This window comes from Erinaceus europaeus, chromosome 12 (genome assembly GCF_950295315.1).
Source record: "Erinaceus europaeus chromosome 12, mEriEur2.1, whole genome shotgun sequence".
NCBI classification, from domain to species: Eukaryota; Metazoa; Chordata; class Mammalia; order Eulipotyphla; family Erinaceidae; genus Erinaceus; species Erinaceus europaeus.
In genome coordinates this window covers 79,113,823-79,131,929 of record NC_080173.1, presented here as the reverse complement: position 1 = coordinate 79,131,929, position 18,107 = coordinate 79,113,823, and the positions used below count along the sequence as shown (strand labels likewise).

At 44.8% G+C, this 18,107-nt stretch overlaps 1 protein-coding gene across 5 annotated transcripts in view; it reads right to left on the bottom strand.

Moving 5' to 3' along the window:
- Positions 1-661: 661 nt before the first annotated feature.
- The window catches only part of VPS53 (VPS53 subunit of GARP complex), a 190,585-nt gene continuing 173,139 nt past the window's right edge, over positions 662-18,107 (bottom strand). For all 5 annotated transcript variants that reach the window (XM_060204108.1, XM_060204106.1, XM_060204107.1 and 2 more), the window contains 3 exons: positions 9,927-10,064; positions 6,010-6,114; positions 662-5,570 (listed from right to left, as the gene is read on the bottom strand). In XM_060204108.1, coding sequence (XP_060060091.1) covers positions 5,400-5,570; positions 6,010-6,114; positions 9,927-10,064 — 414 coding nt within the window. In that variant the 3' untranslated portion in view covers positions 662-5,399. The remainder of the gene's footprint in view (positions 5,571-6,009; positions 6,115-9,926; positions 10,065-18,107) is intronic.

Below are 18,107 nucleotides of genomic sequence, written 5' to 3'. Positions count from 1 at the left end.
AAACCTTAATAGCTGAGGCACTTCAGGCCGCCCAGTTAGGACTGCCTGTTTCAGGATAATCTCACCTTGAGATTTTCTTGGCATTGTATCAATAAGTGAGGAAAACAAACAGTGCAGGCGAGAATTGTCCCTGACAGGAACAACCCACTGAAGAGTCTGGTCTGTGGACACCAGAAACCGTACTGAAATATCTAAACAGGTTGCTTTGGGAGGAAGCCTTTGGCAGGTCTTCTAGGTTGCATCCAGAGGAAACATGCCACATTTTCCACAACAGGCTGCCCAGCCAACACCACCAACAGGGAGGAAGCTCTCTCCTCAGTGCCTGCAGGTTTACTCCTAAAGGCTACGGAAGTAGCAGCATCTGGGGGAAAGGGAATAGAGGTAGGAGAGTCTGAGTCTTTTAAAAACCCTTGAATGAGTAGGTTATCACATGCATGCCTAAAAAGGCAAAGGGCAGATGTTCTGAAGCTCATTGCAGACGCAGCTGCACAGGGCTGCAGGCCGAGTTGTCACTTAACTGTTTTGTTCAAACTCCATTGACTGATAGGACCAACCATTCAGTTAGCATAGCAAACCTGATGGGTTCAGGCCTGGCCAGCGATAAGGGACACTTCACAGTTTAATACTATTTCATTGTTTACAGATTGGGCACACTCATATCTGAACTTTTGATGATTTATTTTTTATTTTTATTTATTTAGTTATTTTGCCTCCAGGGTTATCGCTGGGGCTCAGTGCCTCCACTATGAATCCACTGCTCCTGGAGACCATTTTTTTCCCTTTTTGTTGCCCTTCTTATCGTTGTTGTTGTTATTACTGTAATTGTTGTTGGGTAGAACAGAGAAATGGAGAGAGAAGGGAAAGACAGAGGGGGAGAGAAAGACAGACACCTGCAGACCTGTTTCACTGCTTGTGAAACACCACCCCCCTGCAGGTGGGGAGCTGGGGGCTCAAACTAGGATCCCTACACCAGTCCTTGCGCTTTGTGCCATGAGTGCTTAACCTGCTGCACTACCACCTGGCCCCCAGTTTTGGTTTTTATAGCCTATCAATTATAACCCCCTGCCCCCGATATTGGACACTGAGGTTCAGAGGTTCAATGAATTGCATAATGACAGTGCCATAAATAGCCGGGGGCTGGGTCTTCTGTATAAATCCCTTCCACCTCTGCCACACATGCCAGGCTGTTCTGGTTTCAAACACATTGTTCACACCTCACCACTTACCAGTGTCTCCTATGTCTGCCCGAGTAAGTAGGTGAGAAGGAAGAGAATCTGGCAGGAAAACCACCCTGCACTTTTTTTTCTCCTAGGTGTGTTATGGGTAAGTGTGCCTTTTTTTTTTTTTTTTTGCCTCACGTAGATCTCTGGCTCCTCTATTAAACCGGGGTAGGAGGGATGATCAAGGTACAGAACAGGGTGATCTCCAAGTCCAACAGATAGAAGTACTGCAAGGTATTTTCCACCTCTAATAGACACCCTGAGCTTCCCCCCTCCCAAGTTCACTGCAAAATGCCCACCTACTCACTAAGGATGAATGGATGGCAGGCAGGTGAAGACTCACCATAGAAAGCAGAAACAGCGAGGGGGAGAAGGGCGAGTCCACAGGACAGAGTGCAAGAAGGTTCCAGATCGGAAGCAGAACATTGCATGCGAGTTTACAGGAGGGTTCCCGCCACAGCTGGACAGGCCAGGGCCTCACTGATGAACTCCATATTTTATCTGTGTGTGCTGCTGCCTTAGGCTGTCAGGGGAGGGGATCCCAAAGTACACAGGCTGGCTAATTCTTTCCTATAGTCTACTCTGTTTTCTGTCACCAGTGAGGAAATACATTCTAGCAACTGACAGCCAGTAATTCTTTAATTAATGGTCATATTTTACGCTCCAACATGCACCAAGAAATCACTTCCAGATGGGAAAAAATGAAAAGTATTTATACAAAAGGAGCCTGCCCTTTACTGTAAGGAAATTCCTATTTCCCAAAGGTATAGAACTTTGAAGATGGGGGGGGGGGGTCTATTTTGACAAAAACTAGAATGAGACTGGAAATTTGACTTTGCTCTATAACAGGCAAAAGCACTTTTTGCCAACACCAGCATTTCTCGTGTCCATGTTTCCAAGGCTGTTGGTTAATTGGCCCAGTACAGCTTTGATAGCTTGATTATTACTAATTTTTAATATGAATGGGAATAGAAACAAAGTGTGAAAGACTTTGCTTTTGCCCTTAAGCAAAAGTTATTTTGGAGTGCCTCTTTCTGGGGAGAGAAATCATGGTCCCAGCAGGATGGGCTGGTGTGCGGTCTGCTTCCTGTCCTGCTCAGACCTCACCGAGGGGCCAACCTAGGTATAAGAAAGAAGACATCTTTTTTTTCTTAGTGGTGAGAAAAGTCCTAGGTGCTGGTTGTTAATTAAGCAGAGGGAGAGTGGTACTAGATAGCTTCAATTCTGGAACTGAATTCAGAGGTCAAAACATCTATCCACTTGTTCCCTATTTCAGTTATGGTCCATACAGAACCTTCTCCAGCCCGGGCACCAATGTCAGCTAGAAGGAAGTGTGCTCATAATAACAGGCAGGCAAGTCTTTGTCAATCATAACTTACTAATATTTATTTTAACCAAATGAAGTGACTTAAAGAATTTTTTCCTAAGGGGTTAGAGAAAGTGTGTGTGTATGTGGGGGAAGAATGGTAAAATAGAAAGCTGCTAGATACTTTTATTTTTAATCAGTGAGAACTTCTCTGTTATTTCGAACTGGCAATAATAAATAAGTCTTCAGTTTGGAAGTTGGCCATTGAGATAGGAAGGAGCCTAGTCAGTGAGTGTTGAGACAACATGATTTCTGGCATGCTCCTCGCCATAAACCCAAGCTGAAAATTACAGATGCTGACTATCACAGAAATTCAAATCACTACCAGGTTGGTACCAGCTCAATTATATGCTCATTACGTCCACTCAGGGAGGCAAAGAAAAAATAAACATTTATGAAGATGTCTTATGGAAAACCTTCAATAAAGCAAAATTCTTTCTACTGCAATAATTCTTAACAAGGAGTCAACGTTGTGATCACCTGTGAAATGTGTAAACCTCCATGCTGTGCCCCACTCCAGACTTACTGATTTAGAATCTCCAAGCACCTTTATTTGTAAAGAGGGTCCCAGGCAATTCTGATGCATATCCCCAGTTGGCAAGCATGCTCTGTCTTTACAGGATGCATAAACAGCATTCAGACCCCTCAGACAAAACAGTGAACATAACTCCTACTGACATCTGTTGGCTCCGTGGAGACTCCTGACATTGTAATAAATCAAGAACACAACTTCCCTGGCTGTGACCACCAACTGGGGAAAGACAGCAGCCTGACATCTCAATGCCATCGTAGACATGTGCAGAAAACGACTTCTTGTGCACGAGCCAAAAGTGTGGATCTGTAAATACCAAGAGTGACAAGAACCAGGTGCAGGAGTCCCCTAGCTTTCTTGAATCCCCAGGTTGATGACAGATGGCAAAAGTGGCTTTTCTGTTTGGAGATGGGCCCACAGGCCCCTTTTGTCAAGAGTAGGAAAGGAATGTTGACCCCAATCAGTAGGCTATGTAACTTTACCAGAGCAGCACGATGTCTGTTTGGGCAACGTGGAATCACTCTGCCTGTTGAGCAGCCCAGGGCTGGGCCAGTCCCTCTCTACCTCCCTGCCTCGTTCTTGGATCTTGAGCCTCTCCTCCTCACAGAGCTCTGCTCACGGCTGGAGCTTTCTCTCACAGCTTACTTTCTTGGTGTTCTCGAGTTTAAGATGTTCCACACCAGAATGCCACACTGACTAGTGAGAATGGTGTAGAAGCAGAGGAAGAAGTGAGGCCCAGGATCAGGACTAAGATGAAGGAGGAAGGGGAGAGAGCAGAGGCTATATCATGAAGAGGAAGACATGAAGGGGAGAAATAAGCAGTTTCCAGTTCAATTTTCAGGGGTTTCTAGGAAACTTCCTCTAGCCTGAAAAATTCATTTTGGGGTGCTATTTGATAGGCTTGTCCAAAAGCCTGCCACAGGCATTCTTTGAAAGAATTCTGCCTTTCCCTTGAGCTCCCTTCTGACCAGGCCAACAAACTGCTCACAACTCCTGAACAAATGATGATCTGATAGCAGTTGTTACCCTGAGGCCCTAGTCACGGTTACCTGAGGCTTAGTTTCCAGTGACCCAGGTGAGTCAGGGTAACAACATGATACACTGCCTGCTCTCAGGATGCAGGAAACAAGGGCTGAAACAGTACTGTGTGACGTTCTCTTCTGCAAAGCCATGCTGGGCCAAGAGCCCATGGCAAACAGGATGGGGTCAAGGCGTTTTACTAGCAGGGCCGGGCTCAGTGTTATTTGTACTGAAGTGATATGCCATTCTCGCCTGGAACAGCACCTGCACCTGTTTCAGCTGATTCTTGGGGGTTAAGGATGAGTAGGAGGGGATCAGAGGATCCAGGTGTCTTGGATGCCCCACTGCTTCACCTGAGGAGAAAGCCCAAGACAGTTTTTCATGGCAAACTTCCTGGAAAAGGCAAGCCCTCCCTTCTAAGTCAGGAGCAGAATGGGGGTGAAGAGATGGGGGAGATCTGATTACATCATGCAGGGTGCACTGCTGAGCAGAATCTTCTCCCCGGGCAGGTGAGGGTCTGCCGCCTCCATGCCTAACTGGGGGCCAGGGGGCAGAGAACACCCCCACCTGACGCACACGCAGTCCTACCAAGTGTGATATCGAGGGAATTACTCCTTTGACTTCTACTGAAGGAGATGGAGATTTCTGAGAAATCTGGGTGAACACAGAGATGACTTGTCCAAGTCATGGAAAGTACCAGAAGTAAAATATATACAAGGAAGCTGGAATATACATGAGGGACGCTCAGGCTTCCATTACCTTCCCAAGAAAAGGTGAATTTCCTACACCTTCGGCCTGCCACTTTGTCAGGTAGGGCCCTGGGGCTCAGCCCAAGGGCCAGAGGGCCAAGCTGCAGGGGGGGCAGACAGAACAAGTGGGGAGGCCCAGGTTTTTTTCATCCATGCTGCCTGGACAGAAGCCTAATTGGAAATAGGGCCGAGTTCTCAGAATGTGACTGTAAGGGTGAGGCCCCAGAGCTACTGACAACTGGACCCCTCACAAGCAGTCCAGGACAGCAAGGGGTCTGCAGGAACCTCCACCCACTGCTGCTTCTATTGCAGGAATCAGAGACCGTCTACGTTGCCTTTTAAACACCCTGTGATCAGGACAGGAGTTAGGATGGGGCATGGGCGAGACATGTCGACAATCCATGTTCAAGCCTGATGACCAGGAGCAGAAGTAGCACAGGGGAGGCTTGGGATCTTCAGGGGATGGGGCACTGAGGGCTATCAGCCAGAGGAAAAAAGGCCCTTGTATGCTTCTACAGTCTCTTCTTAATTAATTTCTCGAGTTTTCGGATGCGAGATGATTCCTGCTCTGGGGTAGGAGCCAGTAGGGACAGTGACCCGGAGCCTTCTGGGCCTGAGGGTGGGGTGGGGAGCCTCTGGCGGAAGAGCTCCAGCATGCTGCTCTGTTCGTTCCTCTTCAGGCCCTGTGGTGGACAGAGAGAGAGAGAAAGAACCATGAAGCCTGAGGCCCAGCACACACATAGTGACTCTAGTGTGAAGATGAAGACTTTCTTCAGGGAAATCAGCAGGCCTGGGAGGAAACCTCAGGAAGGAAAAATGGCAACAGGACAAGAGAGAAAGGGACTGAGACAAGAGGCAGAGAAACAGGGGCAAGGGAGGGAGTTCTCCTTCGATTCCTCTCCTTCCACCAAGCAACGAGCTCCAGACTAGGCGTGGAGGAGCCATCAGAACCAGGAAGTCCATAATCCTCAGATCCTTCTCAAACGACTTTTTTTTTTTAAATCTGATCGCAGCACAGGGCTAGAATGTCTATATACATTCGGAAAACTTCTCAGGAACCCACCATGAGCCACCAAGTGTGAGAAGGATGTATATGCGGATAAAGCGAGACAAAGAACTAACCTTCATGTCCAGTATCTTCTGGAAGGTTTCTGTGTTGTAGTCTGTAAGGAGTTTGATGTAGTTGTCGACAAACACCTCCAGTGGCTCGTGAGGGGCCATCACCACCTGCCAAGGAGAGAGATAAGAGTGGGCACTCAAAGAAAATACAACAGGGGAGGGGGCGGGGGGCACAGATGGTTCTCACTTGCCAGCTGATCCTTTCAGGGCTCTGTAAGCTTCTCTTCAAGTAGCAGCCAACTCCCAAACGACCTCATGGCTTACTTCATTACAATGCCCAGTTAGGACAATGACGCCTAAACTCGTCAGATCATCATCAGAACCTGGCTTAATAGGAACTTCTTTTTTTTCTTACCTTGTTGGTATTTATATTCTATAGTACCAATTAATTCAACTCACCTTTTCAGTTTATTTCTTGCAAGGTGGAACTTGTACTATTAAGAAAGTATACATAAAATAGCATTTTATTCTGGTCTGTACACACTGTATATTATAGGTTCCAATATTTTTAAGTTCCTTCAACTTGCTTTTCTTTCTTTTTTAAAAAAAATTTATTTATAAAAAGGAAATACTGACAAAACCATAGGATAAGAGGGGTACAACTTCACACAATTCCCACCACCAAACCTCCGTATCCCATCCCCTCCCCTGATAGCTTTCCCACTCTCTATCCCTCTGGGAGCATGGACCCAGGGTCATTGTGGGTTGCAGAAGGTTGAAGGTCTGGCTTCTGTAATTGCTTCCCCACTGAACATGGGTCGATCCATACTCCCAGAATCAGAACTTCTTAACTGGTCAGTTCCTGGGTGATTTTTAAACACTAGGACCATTTGGGAAACACTGTATTGGAGGGTCCCCAGTCTGAGGCTTTTCATTAGTCTATGGTGCCTGCTCCTTGTGGGTTAAAAAAACAAAAACAGAGGGACCGGGTGGTGGCATACAGAGTTAAGCACACATAGTATGAAGTGCAAGGACCCCGGTTCGAGCCTCCCAGCTCCCCATAAGCAGTGCAGCAGGTCTGTAGGTGTCTCTTTCTCTCTATCTTCTCCTCCCCTCTCAATTTCTCTCTGTCCTATATAAAAAAACCCTGCAAATCCCAGAGTTGTTCCCTGACTTTTCTTTTCTTTTTTAATTTTTTAAATATTTATTTATTTTCCCTTTTGTTGCCCTTGCTGTTGTTTTATTGTTGTAGTTACTGCTGTCGTTGTCGTCGTTGTTGGAGAGGACAGAGAGAAATGGAGAGAGGAGGGGAAGACAGAGAGGGAGAGAAAGATAGACACCTGCAGACCTGCTTCACCACCTGTGAAGCGACCCCCTTGCAGGTGGGGAGCCGGGGGCTCGAACCGGGATCCTTATGCTGGTCCTTGCGCTTTGTACCACGCGCGCTTAACCCACTGCGCTACCGCCCAACTCCCTCCCTGACTTTTCTTAAGTCTTAAAAGCTAGAGCTCCCTTGTGTAGACCCCCAATTAATACACAGACGGAAAGTAGTACCAGCCCAATCTTCAAATTCATTTCCATTTGGTTTTAACATGCAGGGTCTGCTTTTCTTCCTCTAGCAGACTGACTTTGTTCTGGATTCCTGAGAATCACCACCGAATGGCAAGGACTAGTTGGCTCAGAAAACCTCTGTGAACGGTTCCCAGGGTGGAGGCTCCAGCCCAAGCCATAGCTGGAGATTTGTGCAGGACCCTCACCTGCTCTAGCAGGTATCTCAGGCCCTGAAACTACCTGTCATCAGTTGAATCATTTGTGTGGGAGACAGACCTGAACTTTGCAGGCCAGCAACTTTTAAGAGCACTCTGTCCTCTAGCTTTCTCTTCTCCCCTGCAATGGTATAAAACTCTTCTCTTCTCACTAAGTTCATGTGGAACTCAGATGCAGGTGATCAATGCTTACACACCCTCAACATCACCACCCTATACATGACCGTTTGCAGCAAGGGGCTTTAGAAAGTCCATTTGTCGGGCTAGGTAGTGGCACACCTGGCTGAGGGGACCCATGTTCAAGCCCCCCGTTCCCACCTGGAGTAAGTAAGCTGCGTGAGTGGTGCAGCAGTGTTTCAGGTGTTTCTCTTTCCTTCCTTCCTTCCTTCCCTCTCTCTCTCTCTCTCTTTCTTTCTTCCTTTCCCTTTAGGGTTATTGCTGGGGCTCGTGCCTGCACTATGAATCCACTGCTCCTGGAGGCTATGTTTCCCATTTTGTTGCCTTTGTTGTAGTTGTTATTGTTCTTATAGCCGTTGTTGTTGTTGGCTAGGACAGAGAGAAATGGAGAGAGGAGGGGAAGACAGAGAGGGGGAGAGAAAGATAGACACCTGCAGACCTGCTTCACCGCTTAGGAAGGGAGGGAGCTGGGGGCTCAAACCAGGATTCTTGTGCTGGTCTGTTGGTATGCTTCTAAAAACCCCTTCTGTTTCATTAGTTTAATACCCCCTGCTTAACACTGTATTCTATTTACATAACCACTGCAGGGCATTGGTTCAATCCCCACTGGTTCATGATATGTTTTTGCTCCACCCCCTCCCCTTGTCACACTCTGATTTTCACCAGTCACTTTTCTCTCCACCCTCTCTATGTCACATCCTGTTCACACCCTACTTGGGAAGTATATATAAAGATAACATTGTTCGTTTTAGTTTAGTTTAGCTTAGCTTGGTATAGATTGCGCTGCGTCCTGCATGAATAAAGAGATACTGCGTACAACCCAGCCATGAGTCCCGGGTTGTCTGTTATCCGCCCGTGAAGCCAGCCCGTCGAAAACAACACTGGTCCTTGCGATTTGTGCCATGTGTACTTAACCCGGTTCCCAAGGTGTCTCTTTTTCTATCTCACTCGGGCCCCAGGTGTCTCTCAGGCCCCAAGTGTCTCTCTATTTCACCCTCCTTTCACCTTAATTTCTCTGCTTTCTTTTTTTTTAAAAAAAGCAGTGGGGATGGGGGAGTGCCGGCCAGAAGCAATGTACTCATCATGCAGGCACCAAGACCCATCAGTAACCCTAGTGGCAAAAAATAAAAGAAAAAACAAATAAATAGAACCCATTCACTGATCAAATTTGGTTTCTGTGGACACCTATTCAGAGTTCTTGTAAAGCTACAGCACACAGAAAGTCAAAGAGGCTCTTCTGAAAGGATCCCGGGACCTCAAATTCCTGCTGAGAAGCACAGAGATTGCCTGATTCAGATACTGATTCATGGCGACAACTCCACCTTGTTGGTATGCATGAGACCCCTTCTGTTTCATTTGGTTTAAATCCTCCCTGCTTAACACTATTTTATTTACATAACCGCTGTTAACAAGCACCTCCCTCCAGGGCATTGGTTCAATCCCCAGTTTCATGATATGTTTTTGCTCCACCCCCCCTCCTTGTCACACCCTGATCCCTTCTTTATCACACCCTGATTTTCACCAGTCACTTTTCTCTCCATCCTCTCTATGTCACATCCTGTTTCCACCTTACTTGGCAAGTATATATAAAGACAGCATTGTGAGTTTTACTGTACTGTACTTTGAGTTTAACTTAGCTCGTCTTAGATTGTGCTGCGTCCTGCATCAATAAAGAGATACTGCGTACAACCCAGCCATGAGTTCCTGGTCGTCTGTTACCCGCCCGTGAAGCTAACCCGAGAAAACAACATAACCCGTCGAAAACAACACCACCTAACTTCCCATCTTGGCCAAATCTTATTACAAAAGAATCCCACTAGGACAAAGAATCTGTCTGTCAGAAAGAATTACTGCTTCCTCCACAGTAGCCGGCCACTGCCTCCCAACAATACCTGACACAACCAAAGGCCAATCAAGACCAAGACTGTGAGCAGTCCTTTGGAACTGGCAGGTGAGGCCCTAACTGGAGTCTCTTAAACCAGTACTCCCCTGCAGTTGACCAGCCGCTTTGGGCAGAAATCCCAAAGGCAGTCTCACCTTAAGGATCATCTCCGCCCGGGTCATGCCTTTGACCACAATCTTAGTGTAACTGGCAGGTGCTTTCCTCACCACCTGTGAGCCGATGGAAGGCAGGTCGAGCAGGACCACCTTCAGGGAGTGCGTGTCCAGGAGCAGCTGTGGGAGCCAAGCAGAACATCACCAGTCACTTCACATGGACACAATACCAAGCAGACCCAGGCAGAGTCAGGACATCTTCCTGATTCTATTCACATTTACCCACCCCCACTGTTTCTGGGGCTTGGGTCATTCCCCGCCTTATGATCTTTTTTTGTTTGTTTTTACCAGAGTACTGTCCAGCTCTGGCTTATGGTGATGCTGGGGATTGAACCTGGAGCCTCTGGTGCCTCAGGCATGAAAGGTTTTCTTTTTTGTTTTTGTTTTTGCATAACCATTATGCTATCTCTCCAGTCCTTGATTTTTCTTTTAATTTGAAGAAAGCTCAAGTTATCTGCCAGTCAGGTAGTTCAGACCAAAGCCTGTGTGGTCTGACCCCCTAATCAGGTTCTCCAGGGGGGACCCCACACTGTCCCACTTCTAGCAGGCTCCCCGCACTCCTGGGGCCCTGCCTCTACCCTGTGCTAGTTCACGGTACTCTTTATCATGTTCTCTGCATGTTCACAACACCGTGCACTGCCAGGGTTTGCCTGACAACTGGCGACCTAGTTCCCTCTTGCTTCTACGCACTAGCCACAAGCGTAACTCTCCACTTGATAAAGCTCAGCAAGCCATTATGTCCTGACCGCTTTCTACCTATTTCCTGGCACAAGTTGAGTGTCATCTTTAATCATCACCTTACAACTGTGGATACCACTGATGCACACTGCATACTATATAGACTGAAGGTCCTGCGGACACATTCTTCTTCCAGAAAACAAAACAAAAACAAACAGACAAAATGAACCCCTACCACCATCACTTATACACCCTCCACTCTTTCCTACTTCTCCTCTCAGGCAACCTCAGTTTTTTTTTTTTAATTTCTTTATTGAGGAATTAATGTTTTACAGTCGACAGTAAATACAATAGTTTGTACATGCATAACATTTCTCAGTTTTCCACATAACAACACAACCCCCAGTAGGTCCTCTAGCATCCTTTTTGGACCTGTATTCTCCTCCCCACCCACCTCAGAGTCTTTTACTTTGGTGCAACAGCAACCTCACTTTTGTTGTTAGCGTCCACTGGCTTACTTTTGTTTTTTGTCTGTCCAATCATTTTATTTCTTTGTATTCCACATGTTGGTGATATAATCCATCACCTATCTCTTCCTTCAGAATTATGTTGCTTCACATAATCTCAAGTTCCTTACGTATTGCAGCAAGGGTTGAGTTTTCTTTCTTTTTTTTTTTTTTAAATACCCATAAGCATTCCACTGTGTATACATCCCACATCTTCTCACTGACCAACTAGCTAAGGACAGAAACTACTAAGGTGCTTTCCATATCTTAGTAAATATAGATGTCATAAATATTAGAGTGGTCACACTTTAAGACAAGCAGTAATGAGACAGAGAGAGAAAGAGAGGAAAGAGAGAGGGAGGGAACGAACATCAGAGTCCGGTGCATCACTCTGGCATAAGTGGTGCTGGGGGCTGGGACCATGCCAGTCTGGTACTTTACTGCAATGCCTGCTGGGCCACAAAACTTTTTTTTTAAATGATGCCAAGGGACAGACCCAAGGATTTGCACATGTATAATACTATCCCTGAGCTGAGTTTTGCATTCTTTTATTGGGGGGGTGAGACAACCAGAGAAAGAGAGAGAGAGAGACCACAGCCATGCTCCATGGTGCCCCTCTGTGGTGCCAGGATTCAAACTCAGGGCCATGCACATTACCAGACATGTGCTCTCTACCAGGTGAGCTATCTGCTAGCCGTGGCCATGACTTATTTTTAATCTAATGCTTTCATGTTTTGTGTATACTATATTTTGTGAGAAAAAAATGTAAATTTATTTTGACCTGGCTCGTTTTTGCAATATGTAATGTATCAACTTATCAGGCCGCACATACTAGACTTACACATTATTATAAGTTGATTATATTTCAAAATAGTTGGGGGAAGTGGCAAAATTTCTGTCAGTCTATGTGTGTGCATAAAAAACTGTATCAGAGCTACAATGTAGTTTTATAGCTTTTTTTCCCCACCTAGCATCTTAAATTCATTGTATTCTTTTTTTAATTTACTGTATTCTTGGCAGTTTTTTTTTTAAACATGCCTTTTAACTGTCCAGTAATATTCTACAGTATGTAGAGACTCCAGGTCACTCAGCAGCAGACCAGGAGAGTGCTGCTATTTTGAACTTTTCTAGGTTTCTAGGGATGAGTATTCTTACTCTTATAGTGCCCACTTTTTTGAAAAAAGGCCATGGACTCACAGAGGAAGGTACCCAAGCAGATAGAAGAGAGAGCAGTGGGAGTCGGGTGGTAGTGCAGTGGGTTAAGCACAGTTGGCGCAAAGCGCAAGGACCAGCGTAAGGATCCCGGTTCGAGCCCCCAGCTCCCCACCTGCAGGGGAGTCGCTTCACAGGCGGTGAAGCAGGTCTGCAGGTGTCTATCTTTCTCTCCCCCTCTCTGTCTTCCCCTCCTCTCTCCATTTCTCTCTGTCCTATCCAACAATGATGACATCAATAACTACATCAACAAAACAACAAGGGTAACAAAAGGGAATAAATAAATAAATATTTAAAAAGAAGAAGAAGAAGAAGAAGAAGAAAAAGAAGAATAAGAAGAATAAGAAGAAGAAGAAGAGAGAGTAGTACAAACTGCCTGAGGCCTGTATGAAGAAGCTAGCATCCAGATACCTCCTGGCCCCCAAGGGGAGTTAGCCCCGCTCTTCCTCACAGGGAAGTCTGCACATGTCTCCGGAGCGTAAGCACGAGGGCCTGCACAATAGCTCACTTGGATCGCGCGCTGCTTTGGCATGTGTGTGACCCAGGCCACCACTGTACTGAAGGAAGCTTCGGTGCTGTGGTCTCTTCCACTACCTGCCTCTCTGTCTCTAGCAAAACGTTTTAAGACAAGACAAGACCAAATAGCAAAGCAGAAACATTCTAAATCTAGGTGAATTTCAAACTGAGATATAAAGAGAAAAATCATTTTAAGACAAAATTTAATGACTTGCCACTGACTTACAATATAAAAAGAATAAATTTAAAGAGAAAATAGTTATTTGTATTACTAATGGGCAGAGAGGAATCAGAAACACTGGAAAATCTACTACCTTGAAATGAAATAAGCTGAGTGGTGGTAGATAGCATAATGATTATGCAAAGAGACTCTCAAGTTCCAGGTTTAATCCCCCGCACCACCATAAGCCAGAGCTGAGCAGTGTTCTGGTAAAAAAAAAAAAAAAAAAGGCTTATCTCAAATGGCACATAACCAATGTAAACAGATACAGCCAGGTGAGGATATCTGTTAAGACTGGCAAAGGGAAACAAACAAACAAACAGACAAAAAAACCGTTCAGGACACTTTTCATATAAATCATTGAGAAAAAGACTTAGCAATCCCAGTGGTAATAGCAGTGGAGCAAAGAGAGGTCATTCATTCATAAAAGCAACAAGTCAACTGCCCAAATGGCTGATGAAAAGATATTTAATCTCATTTAGCAATCTAGTGAGTACAAATTTAAAATCACACTTGCATAACCACTGCAGACTCACCAGTAAAAACGTTGGTAACATGAAGTGTTCACAAACTTGTAAGGCAATTATAGTCACACTTATGAGAGCAGAGATGAACTCACTTTGGGTTTTTGTGGTATGGTTTTTGGACTTAATTTTTTTTTTGGCGGTGTCCAGGGTCTCTTACATGTGTGATCCCGCTGCTCCTAAGATTTGCTTTTCCAGGTGTGTGTGTGTGTGTGTGTGTGTGTGTGTGTGTGTGTGTGTGTGTGTGTGTAGAGAGAGAGAGAAAGGTGGGAGAGAGAGAGAAGCCACTTTCGCACCGGATTAGCCTCCTGAACCTGTGCTCTACTGGGTGAGGTATTTCCAGGTCCCCCCAGGGGGAAATTTAGTGTTTTCTTACTTGAAGATGTACATACCCCACAAAACATATCTCATACTTTAGTCTTTAGAGAAATTTCTGCTGATGTAAAAGAATGCTTCCTGAATCCAGTTTGGAAAAGCACAAGACTGGGCATGACCTAAATATCAACAGTAGAACGGATAAATAAGTGGTGGCACATTCATGCAATGGAACAGGATACTGATGTTAAAAGGAGAGAACCAAAACAACGTGTTTCAACATGGGTAAATCTCAGAGAACGTGCTGGACAGAGAGGCTGGGAGGCAGCACATCGCGTTGAGCCCACATATTACCATGTGCAAGGACCCTAGTTTGAGTCCTCTGTCCCCACCTACAGGAGTGGATGTTTCACGAGCAGTGACACAGGAGACAGGTCTTCCTCTCTATCCCCCCTCTCTATCTCTCCTTTCCCTCTCAATTCTCTCTGTCCTATCAAATAAAATAGAAAGAAAAAAAGGGAAAAATAAAATGACTGCCAAGACCAGTGGATTGGTAGTACTGGCACCAAGTCCCAACAATAACCTTGGTGAACCCTGGTGGCAATAAAAAAGAAAAGAAAGAAAAGAAGGAAGGAAAAAAGGAAGGAAAGAAGGAAGGAAGGAAGGAAGGGAGGAGAAACAGAAAATATTCTGGATAAAAAGAGCACATTGTACTACCATTTATATAAAGTTAAAAAAATGGCAAACACAAGTCACACATCATTTGTGGAAATCTATACACATACAAAATATCAAAGCACATATGGAAATGATAAAGATCAAAATCAGATCAGTGGTTACCGCTGGGTATTGGGGGGGGGGCACGCTAGGCCCACAGAGGGTCTAAAGAAAACATGGGAACATGTATGATTTGACTGAGCTGAGTAGGAGTTGATATTCTTGACATTATTTTCTGTACTTTCACGAGCAGGAACTATTTATTTTCTTTTAAGTATGCTATTTGAGGTCTTGTGAAGGTTCAATCTTTCATGTAGGAGCATTTTCAGAGTTTTGATAAAATCTAAGCTATGTCTTAGCATTTATCTGCTGGTAGGAGAATCAAGATCAATAATTATATTGAAAACATAGAGGGGTACTTCCTACTTTTTCTATATGTCCTACTTCCCAGAGATACATTATATGCATACATAATTGGATGGTCTACAGTGACAGGAAGAGTTATGAACCAGACACAGTGCCTCCCCCATCTTCAGCGATATGATATGTTCAACCCCTGGCCAGTCACAATAAAATTCTGTCCTTACCAGACAGCTGAACAGATGGAAACCTTGGTCTCAGGTTTTACAAAGAGCAGTGCAGTCAGAAAAGGCGGGAGCTGGCCTGACAGACTTAGCAGCTGTCTGTGGGAAGGAAAGGCCAAGGGCCCCACTTGCCATGAAAATCAACTGCTCTCCATCTTTGAAAAGAGCTAATAGTCATCTCTGGCAGCATGTGGCACTGGGCAAGAGGTTTTAGTAGAGACTGCCAAATCATTTTCCAAGTTGCTTGTGCCAATTTCTACTCTAAGAGCAATGTATGAAAGCTACAGTGGTGGCACATCCCCACCAGCAGGGTATTATTAGGCTTTAATTTTTAGTCCTTTTGGGGGGGGAGACAGAATAATGGTTATGCAAAGGGCTTTCATGCCTGAGGCTCTAAAGTCCCAGGTTCAATTCCCTGGCACCACCATAAGCCAGAGCTGAGCAGGGCTCTGGTAAAATAAACAAATGAAATATTGTTATGATTAATTTAATAAATTATACAAAATAAATAATAATTCCAGTCATTCTGATACTCCTCCCTAAGGTAATGTGAATAATCTCTTTTTAAAGTGCTTCTTCAAGTCTTTCACCATTTCTCTACTGATTGATAACAGGTTTTCTAACAGGTTTGTGAGACGTTCTTTTTTTTTTTTTCCAAAGTAATTTTTAAAAATCATCTTTATTTATTTATTGGATAGAGACAGCCAGAAATTGAGAGGGAAGGGGTGATAGAGAGAGACAGAGAGACACCCGCAACACTGCTTTACCACTTGCAAAGCTTTCCCTCTGCAGGTGGGGACTGGGGGCTCGAAGCTGGGTCCTTGCGCACTTTAACACCTGCACTCAACCAAGTGCACCACCACCCGGTCCCTTCAAAGTAATTTTTAAAATTTTTAAATGTTTTTATTTATTTATTACTGGATAGAGACGGAGAGAAATTGAGAGGGGAAAGGGAGAGACAGAGAAAGAGACAGAGAGATACCTGCAGCCCTGTTTCACTACTCATGAAGCTTTGCCCTGCAGGTGGGGACCTGGGTACTTATGCACTGTAATGTGTGCACTTAAACAGGTGTGCCACCACCTGGCCCCTCCAAAGTAATTTTCCATCAACTTTATTGAGATGTAATTGACAAATGTAATTCTATGTATTTAAAGTGTGCATCATGGGATGGGTGGTGGTATATTTGGTTGAAAGTATATGCTATAATGCGCAAGGACCCAAGTTCAAGCCTCTGGTTCTCCCCTCCAGGAAGAAACCTTTATGAGCGGTGAAGCAGTGCTACAAATGTCTATCTTTCTCTCTGCCTCCTCTTCCCCCTCAATTTTTGTCTCTAACCAATAGATAAATAAACTAATTTTAAAAATAAAGTGTGTAAGGTAATGGTTTGACATGCATGTATATTGTGGAATGTTTGTCGAGACCAAGACACTTAACACTGTGTGAAATTTATTGCTCAAAATATTGCTCCACAACACAACAGGTCTAGAAGGGATGTGTGAATGTCAGGTTCTCGAACATGGGGCACTGAGTTCAGTGCAGGGAAGCAACTGCCAGTGAGCGTGGGGAACACAAATAGCTGAGTGGGGACTGGGCCCCCAGGTCTTTGAAAGGCTCGAGGTCTTTGTTCCTACACCATACTGTGCCGCTGTCTTACTGATGAGCCTGTGTGGATAGATTTGTTTTTACTATGTGCCCAGTCATAGCTACATGAGCATAAAACTAATGAATGATTCTGCAAATCCCACAAGATTCTTTAAAAAAATCACAGAAACTCGCAAGAAGCTTTACAAACGCTGGTATGGTCCATTTTCGCGTTACCTTGCAATTGCTGAGAGGACTGTGGGAGCCAAAGATAAACAATTCATCTTATACAGTGATCAAGAAGAAAATAAAGAACTGAAAAATGTCTCCATTGCAATTTTCAACACACATATTAAAACATGATCTAAATTTAGGACCTAGCGCTTTTGTGGCAGAGCAAAGGCAGCTGGAATCAAGCTAAATCTTGGCTTTGAGTTTTACAGCTTTTATTAAAGCTAGGATTACAGCTGTTAGAAGACTGGAGGCAGAGTCATTCTATGACCCTCTCTGTTCACTTCTTGAGTCTTCTTTTCTGTGGCCTGAGGGAGTATGCCTTTACTTATAGTACGTCTTTAGACTATTTGGGTTTCCAAATTCAGGTACTTGGGATGGGCTGAAACAGAACTTCACATGGGAATCCTTCTAGGTCCACTGTGCCCTGTGATCCCCAACTGTGGCCTAGCCTGGGCTGTGCCTGATGAGGTCCAGGCTCCCTCTCACCCAGTTGGATCTGCCTTGGGTCTGAGAAAGTGAAATTCCAGTGTTCCAGATGGTTTTCTCATCCATATATCAAAACAGAAGTAAATACTGGCCAAATTGATCTTTAGCTAAAGGTATGGGGGTTATTATTTTGAACACTTTTAGAGAAGAGCAAAATCTGAGGAAAACAGGCATGGTATTGGATTCAGGTGACTATAGGAGAATAAAATGACTGTCTTAATTGTCTAACACTGAGTCGGTTAGCGAGGGCCGGGCAAAGCTGCCACTTCATGAAAGCATGTTCCCAGTGACTCATCTTTGTTTTCTAGGATCTTCATCATCTGCTAGAGACAGAATCCTAGCAACAGAGATTCTGTTGCTTCTGTCAGATACACAGATGCTAATTACCTGCATGCTCTCTGACTATACGCTGCAGTGAGGTGTACAGAGTGAACTCCCAGTAAACACGCACCAATGAAACTGGAGGAAACATGTTGGGGCATTATTTGGTCATTTCCAGTGGAGAGAATGAGTTCTCTGTTCATGACATGCAAGAGACAAGAATTACAAAGCTCTGAAACGCGATAATCAGGCAGTATTTAAATCCAGA